A 7,557-nucleotide genomic window follows, 5' to 3' on the forward strand; every position below is an offset into this window, starting at 1 on the left:
GGGGGGATGGTCACGCCGCAATCCCTTCTCCTTCATTCTCCTCTCGGGATCTTGGGCACGCACGCACCCGCGCCCGGCATGAGGTTTAAGCCACCGGGTCCGGGACGCGAACCGCAGTCGACTATGTGGGAGTCCAGCGACATAGCCATTACGCTAACTGCTGGTTCCCTATACTGTGTTCTTGAATCTGTAGTGAATGGATTATTGTTGGATAAAAATGTTTCATGTTATGAGAACTTCCCTAACAGATGAACTTGTTTTACTGATTATCGATGGCTGGGTTTAAGAGAAGGGGAAACCTGGAGGAGGAGCCATTGGAATGCCTTTGTCTCTGGGGGCTTTTGGACAAGTTTCCTTTTCAAAGTGTGGAGTGAAGAGCTTCTCTAGTCAGCCTGTTGAAAGGTTGAGACATGTAACCTGTAACCTCCAACCTCATCCTGGAGCACATGGTTTTGGCATATCTCCTCTCAGATCTGCCTGAAATAAGTGGTTCCAGCCACGTCTTGTTTAAATTAGAGGTAATTCCTCTTGGTGTCAGTGGCAATTGTTTAGATAGGTCTTTATGATAGGTCTTTGTACATACTAAGTAAAGGGAAGGTCCCTGGGAGAGCGGCTGGCTGCACTTGCTCCACTCATTTCTGCCTGGTCAGTGTAAGGAGGGAAGGTTCTGCTGGAGAGGTGCCACACGCTCCTGCAGACTAATCCGGTGACACTGTCATTTCTTTGGATCATTTCCATATTTTGTGCAAAACTGGGAGCTGCCTTTTTCTTCCTTGACGGTTTTAAGCACGTGCTACGTTTTTTTCAGCACCTAGCCTCAGGAAGAAGAGTAAAGCCAGCTGTTGGTGGACTGTCAGGAAGTAGAAAGGTGTTAGGGAGGTAAGAGTATGTGCGTTATCCAAGTCTCTTGGGACAGTGAAGTAATTTCTTACCTTGTGTTAAGGGGATTCCATCCCACCATATCTTCTGGCAAGAAGCCATTGTCTGGGCAAGGCAAGTTTTGTGGGTGGTATCTCATGTTTCTGCCTTAGAGTGACAAATGGGTGCTACACTGGTGACAAGGCAGGGTTTCTAGCATTTGAAACAAGTCTTGTGACCATTGTACTGTGCTAGGGAGTTGATTAGAGCCTAATAAAACATTCCCAGTTGTAATCAGACCTACTTATGGTTAGAAAGTAAACACTTGAAAATCTCCTGACTTCTTTGTTTTCTTTCTAAATAAATACCCAGAAGAAAGAGAAACTGGCAGCTAGCCAGGGTGAGAAACAGAGAAGGTTAGATAAAGCAAGTGAGGAAATCATGGTATTGACATGATTTGGCAGGTGGAATAAATAGATAAGAGTTCTTCTTGAGTGACTGATAGTTTGATAGAATACAGGCTTGGAGGTCACGATAAGGACACAGCTGGATCAGCAACAGCGAAGGTGAAGGTGTGGGGTGGATGGCGCGTGGGTGGTTGTAGCTGGAGAGAGGACTTCCTGACTTTAGGATCTGGAAGGGAAGCAGTGTCCATTGACGATGAGGTGAGCGGGATTTTGTCTGTGGGGAATTCGATGGGCAGGACCCAAGAGTAATTCTCAAGTGTGGGGTTTTGTGTTGACTGAGGAGAGAGCGTTAGAAAGGCATTGGTGTGCATTTTGGAATCTGAAGAATGGTGAGGTGCAATGAGCTCTGTGATTAAATCATCTAAAACCATCTTCCAGGGGGTGTTTGAAAAATTAATCCAAAACACCAAAAGAGAGAAAATCGTCATAGGTGCATTTTGTGAAATGTGTAAAGTGAAATATTTTTAAAATACCACAGTTCGGCAATGTTAAAGTGGTGGTAAGAACCAAAAAAGGCACAGATTCTTCCTTGTCCGTGGACTAGAAGAAGGCTTGTGTGGGGACCTCTTTTGGGAAGGCCTTACAGTAAAGTAAGGCCTTTGCTGTCTTACAGAACAAGCCAGGTTTTAGTTTTGGTGAATACATAAAAGATTTGGGGATATTATTAATAACTAAGGGGAATGTTATTTGAAATGAATTAGTTACTTCCATGTTGTCTGGTAAAAGGAACAGGTAGGAGGACAGTAGAGTTATTATGAGGCAGGATTGATATTCGTGTGGATCAGAATGAAAGACTGGAATGAAAGGATAAGACCTTTCCAGAAAACGAGACTAAAGGAACCTAATTTTTGCTGTATCCAACATTTACAGGCATCTGCCGTGATTCAGGTACTGTCTTGGGAGCTGGGGATGCCTAGGTGATGAGATTGGGTCCTTGTCCTTGGTGAGATGATAACGCAGCAGCAGACTTAGCCATAGTGCTAGGAGCAGGGGGAGATGGGCATTGGAGAGGGAGGGAGATGAGACCCAGAGTTCTATAGAAGCCAAGAAATGCCTCACAAATGTCTTGTAAGAGTTCCCCAAGCAAGGAGAGGTAGAAAAGGTGTCCTAGGGAAAGGCTGGCCACGTTTAGGTGAGTCTAGAGCAGCAAAGAGCAATGTAGGAGAGGAGGGGATTAGAGGGAGGTGCTCGTGGGTCACACAGGCCGTGCAGTAAAATGGGTTGGAGTTCAGTCTGCATTAGGTGATCCAGTCTTAATTTCTGAATTAAATAAAATATTAGTACTCCATGCAAATGTCATTTCACTTTTTTAAGTCACAAATTAAGCCAATGAAATGTCAAAGTAAAAGCATCTATAATTCAGCTGCCCATATAATCACCGTCTTCATTTTTCTCCAAGATTTGTTCATACATATACTTACATGGTTGGAATTACAGCTTAGAAATATTTCAACATTTTGCTTCTTTTCACTTTATTATAGCTATAGTTTTTTCCTAAATTACTTGTCTTATTAGTGACCATAGCTGTCTACTGTTCTGTTAAATGAATGCTCCTCCCCAAGTGTAAATACATAAGAATGTTCTGACAGCATTATCCATAATGATGAAAAGATTGGGAAGACATTTATCTAGTATTTGGGGTACAGTTTGATAAATTATGTATGTGTTATCAAATTTTAAGGTATAATTGGAATGTTTTAGTGACAGAGTAGATTGTGGGAGTTGCAAAAAGAAGGAACCAATCTGAAATTGTTTTTCCTCTTAAATGTATTTTGGCCAGCTGGTGGTGTGGTGATTGAGGTGGCTAGATCTCACGTGACCAGTGGCATAGTTTGAGTCCCAGACCCAGTGCTTGAGAAACCTACTGTGTGTGTGTGTGTGTGTGTGTGCGCGTGTGTGCGCGTGTGCCTAAAATCCTGAGAGGAGGAGGAGGGATTGCAATGTGGCCATCCCTCTTGGGCACGGAGTGCTTTCTCACTCTCTCTCTATGTCTCTCTGTCTCTGGAGCATGCACACATTCTATAGCAAATGAAAAAAAAATTTTTTTTTAATTTAAGTGTAAGGATCAAGTTGACACAAAAATAGAAGTAACCATACTCGGCCACAGCTATGCCTCTCAGGGGACCTAGGGCCGCGGCAGCCGGGGATAGGACAGAGATGAAGGAGTCGTAGTCTCTACTGCATCCCTCCCAGCCGCCGCACTTTGATTTCTAAGTGGAGTCTTACATGTTCACCTCTCTAGTGGGTCTAAATGCTGTGAGCATTTGTGCGCATGTGCGCACGTGTGTATAAGACCATTTAAGCAGTACATACAGAGTGCGTTGAGAAGTGCTGGACTGAGCTTTAACGCACAGTCACCTGTCTTACTGTAACTCATTCGTAATTGGTTTTAAAAAATTTAGATGGATAGCATTTATCATCATAATTCGAGGTGCTGTTTCTGTTACTTTTACAATTTACAAGTGATGGTTTATTCTAGCAGCAAATTGCCCGACCCTCACAAGAAGAAAAAGTAGAAGAAAAAGAAGAGGATAAAGCAGAAAAAACAGAAAAAAAAGAAGAGGAAAAGAAAGATGAAGAAGAAAAAGATGAGAAGGAGGATTCTAAGTGAGTTAAATTGTTAGAATAAAACAATAACTTAAATGTTATAGCTATTTTTAAATAATGAAATTTTCTAAAAAAACCCAGTAGGATGTCTCCTTTGACTACTTAATAGTTCTTTGACATGATTAAGAAATGGACATTTTCTGGGAGCAGCAGTTAGTGTAATGGCTATGTCACTGAACTCCCATGTGGTCGACCATGGTTTGAGTCCTGGACCCCATGACTGAAACTCATGCTGGGTGCGTGTGCATGCATGCCCAAGATCCCACGAGAAGAAGGGATTGCGGCATGGCCATCCTCCCTGGGGGGTGATTTCTCATGTTCTATCTCTCTGTCTCTCTCTGTCTTTCTGGCGAGCTCACGCACCCTATGGCAAAAACCTCTCCAAAAAACAAAATGGACTATTATAGTAAATGTTAACATTTGGCGAAATGGACTTACTTACCAGACATGAGTTACTTACCACCCTTTGGAAGGGATAGGGTACACTTATCACCAAATATATTGAATGTAGTCATCTTTCATTTGAAAGATTCTTTAGGCTCTGTTTTCAGCGTCTGATAGTGTATACTGTGCAGTAGAAAAATGCTTCTCACTTTTTCTCAGTAAGAATTTTCATTTATTTAACATTTTATATTTCAGCTTTGTTACCTATTTGTCACATAAAATTGAGCTCCTGGTTTTTATTCCTGTTTTCCTACATTATAAAAGTAATTTTTGTTCATTTTAGAAAATCAGGAAAGGAAAGCAATATTAATAGAATGAAAATTAACCTATGATTCTGTTACTCAGAGGCAGCCACTGTTGATGCTTTTAGTACACTCAGCAACTGCTTTGAGTGACTCACCCCCAAGGATTGGTTTTGTAATTTACGCAGAAAGAGATTCACCCACTCGAAGTGTGTATGTTGATGCGTTTTGACCAGCCTATGCACTCCTGTAACTACCACGGTCGTGATGTAGAACGTTTTCGTCTCCCCACGTGCTTCTCTGCAGTCAGTTTCTCTCCCCTCTCCCCCATTCCCAGGCTCTGGCAGCCACTCATCTGTTTTGCCTGTCTAGAATTACATGTGAGTGTAATCATGCATCATGTAATCGTCTGTGTGGCTTCTTTTGCTTAACATAAGTAGATTCATCCAGGTTATTGAATGTATTAGTAGTTTGTTCCTTCTTAGTATTTATTGTGTTATTTCTCTAGTTCTCTTGGAAATACTGAAGATTTACCTGGCTTTGTGTCAACTAAGGCAGCCTAAGTCTCTTGGAATTAAAAGCATCACATATTCATGCCATTCTGATTTCGTACTGTAGGAAGATAGCTATCAAGTAATAAAACTTTTTTTTTTTTTTTTTTTTTTTTAGTTTAAATTTTTGGTGTACCACATAGCCAGTGGTTTTGTTTTAGTCAAATTGTCATACCTTGATTTTTTTATTAGAATTTTTTTCATGTACACCTTCCAGAAAAAGACAGAGAGGGACAGAAAGAAAGAGGGAAAGTGAAAAGTCACCCCCTGGGGATGGTCATACCTTGATTTTACATTTTTCTTATTAAGATCGCTAAGATAGTTAAATATTCATGTATTACCATGTGGCCAGGTCTTAGGGAAGATGCAAAAATATGTAAAATATGTACTATTCTCAAGTAGTTTACGATCTGGCAGGGGAAAACTAGGCAAAGTACAAGTAGTTTTTTTTTTTTTTTTTTTAATGAAAGAGAAGGCCTGGAGGCCAGCAGGTAGCATAGTGGTTAAGGCACTGAACTTTCACATGAATGACTATGGTTTGAGTCCTGGACCTGGAGGCTTGAAACTCATGCCAGGCACATATGTGCCCAAATCTGAGAGGGAAATGGGGAAGGGATTGTGGCATGGCCATCCCCCCGGGGTGGGGGGGAAATGACTTCTTGCTTTCTGTCTCTGTCTTTATCTCTGAGAAGTGCACGTGCCCTATAGAAAAATCTCTCTCAAGAGAAAAATGGGAAAAAAGCCCAGAAGTAAGAATTGAGCAGAACTGGAACTAACAGATAGCATAATGATTACGTTGCTGGACTCCCATGCAATTGACCGGGTTTCCAATCGTGGACCTGGTGGCTTAAAACTCAATGCTGGGCATGTGTGCATGCATGCCCAAGATCCCAAGAGGAGAATGGAGAAGGGATCGCAGCATGGCCAATCCCCCCTGGGGTGATTTCTCACTTTCTGTTTCTCTGTCTCTTTGACAAGCGCATGCGCCCTCTAGCAAAAATCTTTCTCAAATAAAAAAAAAAAAAAGGAATCGAGTAGAACTAATAGTTTTAGGAGATTGAGAAGAGGTTGAGGTTGCTTCCATCTGGATAATTTGAAGGACTTTATGCAGAAGCTAGTAGTTAACGTGGCAGAGCAGAGAATAGCACGTGTAGCTCTGTTGCTTTGAGACATGGCAGATGGTGGTTTCATTAGATGGGAGTTTGATTATGTGGAGCCTTAGTGAAAGCTAAGATGTTAGACTTCATTCAGAAGGCTCTGTTCTGGGTCTGTTTGGGAGTAGTTAGGGAGGGCTCTGAATGGGTTGGAATGATTTTTTTTGCCAAAGCTGTCTACTAGAATATGGATCTGTTAGCCATGAAAGATGACTAGATCAGCAATATGCGTCAGGGCAGCTGTTCTAAAGACCAGGATTGCGGTACTCACGTGCTGAATAAGTGTAGTTGTAGTGGAAATAGAGATGGTGGAATTAGTGGGAGAAACATTACCGAAACAAGTAACCCAGACTTGGCGTTAGAGCACACATAGGAAAGGGACAGGAAGAGTGCTAAAGGTGATGTCAGATCAGTAACCCTGTGTAGTTTAGAGCATGGTGGTGCTGTTGACAACAGATGACTAGAGAATGAGGTGGAGTGAGAAGCAGAGCGGTGAGGATGAGTATGCTTTCGATGGCTACTCCAGCAGCTGCTTGGGAAGACAAGTCCTGATCTTAGCAGAGATGGAACGAATCCAGAGTTAGTTTGAGAGCCATCCCAGTAGAATTGACATGAATAAGTGACCTTACAGAGCTCTCCAGCCCTAGGTAGAGCCCTGGGAAATAAATCCCTATACGAAAGGATGAGTGGAAAGAGGCAGTCCTTTCAGGAGTGCCAGAATAGCAGCAGGGATATTTCAAAATCTAAGCTAAAGAGGATATAGAAGGAGGAGCGGCCCACAGTGCCAGTTACAGCAGAAATGTTGAGGTAATTTGATTTTGCAGTTCGTAAGTTGTTAGTGACTTTCGATGAAACATCTTTGTCAGGGGACTGTAGAATCAAAGCCAGATTGATCAAGGAGTAAATATGTGAAGAGAGAGCCATGGTGTACTTCTGGTTTAGGAAAGAAGGGGGAAGAGTATCCTTGAAGCTTTTTTTTTTTTTTTTTGTGGAAGGAGTAAAAGCTATAACTCAGTAAACCACAATAGGTCTTTGAAGTAGATAAACTGAAAAAATCATCATCTTCTATTGAACAAGAATAGTTGAGTCTTTTGAGTATTGTCATTCACTTGTTCATCTGCAGAAATATCAGCTAGGAACCTTATTTCTAATGTAACAACCTGGGATAAGCAGTGCAGAGCAGGGTCCTCCAGTACCACATATAATACTGTGGCCATTAATGATCACTGTAATT

The 7,557-nt window shown here is 41.8% G+C and overlaps 1 protein-coding gene across 1 annotated transcript in view; it reads left to right on the plus strand.

Moving 5' to 3' along the window:
- Positions 1 to 7,557, plus strand: part of NCOR1 (nuclear receptor corepressor 1) — a 184,559-nt gene that overhangs the window by 88,206 nt on the left and 88,796 nt on the right. The window contains 1 exon segment of the mRNA XM_014589600.2: positions 3,808 to 3,932. Coding sequence (XP_014445086.1) covers positions 3,808 to 3,932 — 125 coding nt within the window.

The sequence above is a fragment of the Tupaia chinensis genome, unplaced genomic scaffold, assembly GCF_000334495.1.
Source record: "Tupaia chinensis unplaced genomic scaffold, TupChi_1.0 Scaffold000365_1, whole genome shotgun sequence".
Classification (NCBI taxonomy): Eukaryota; Metazoa; Chordata; class Mammalia; order Scandentia; family Tupaiidae; genus Tupaia; species Tupaia belangeri.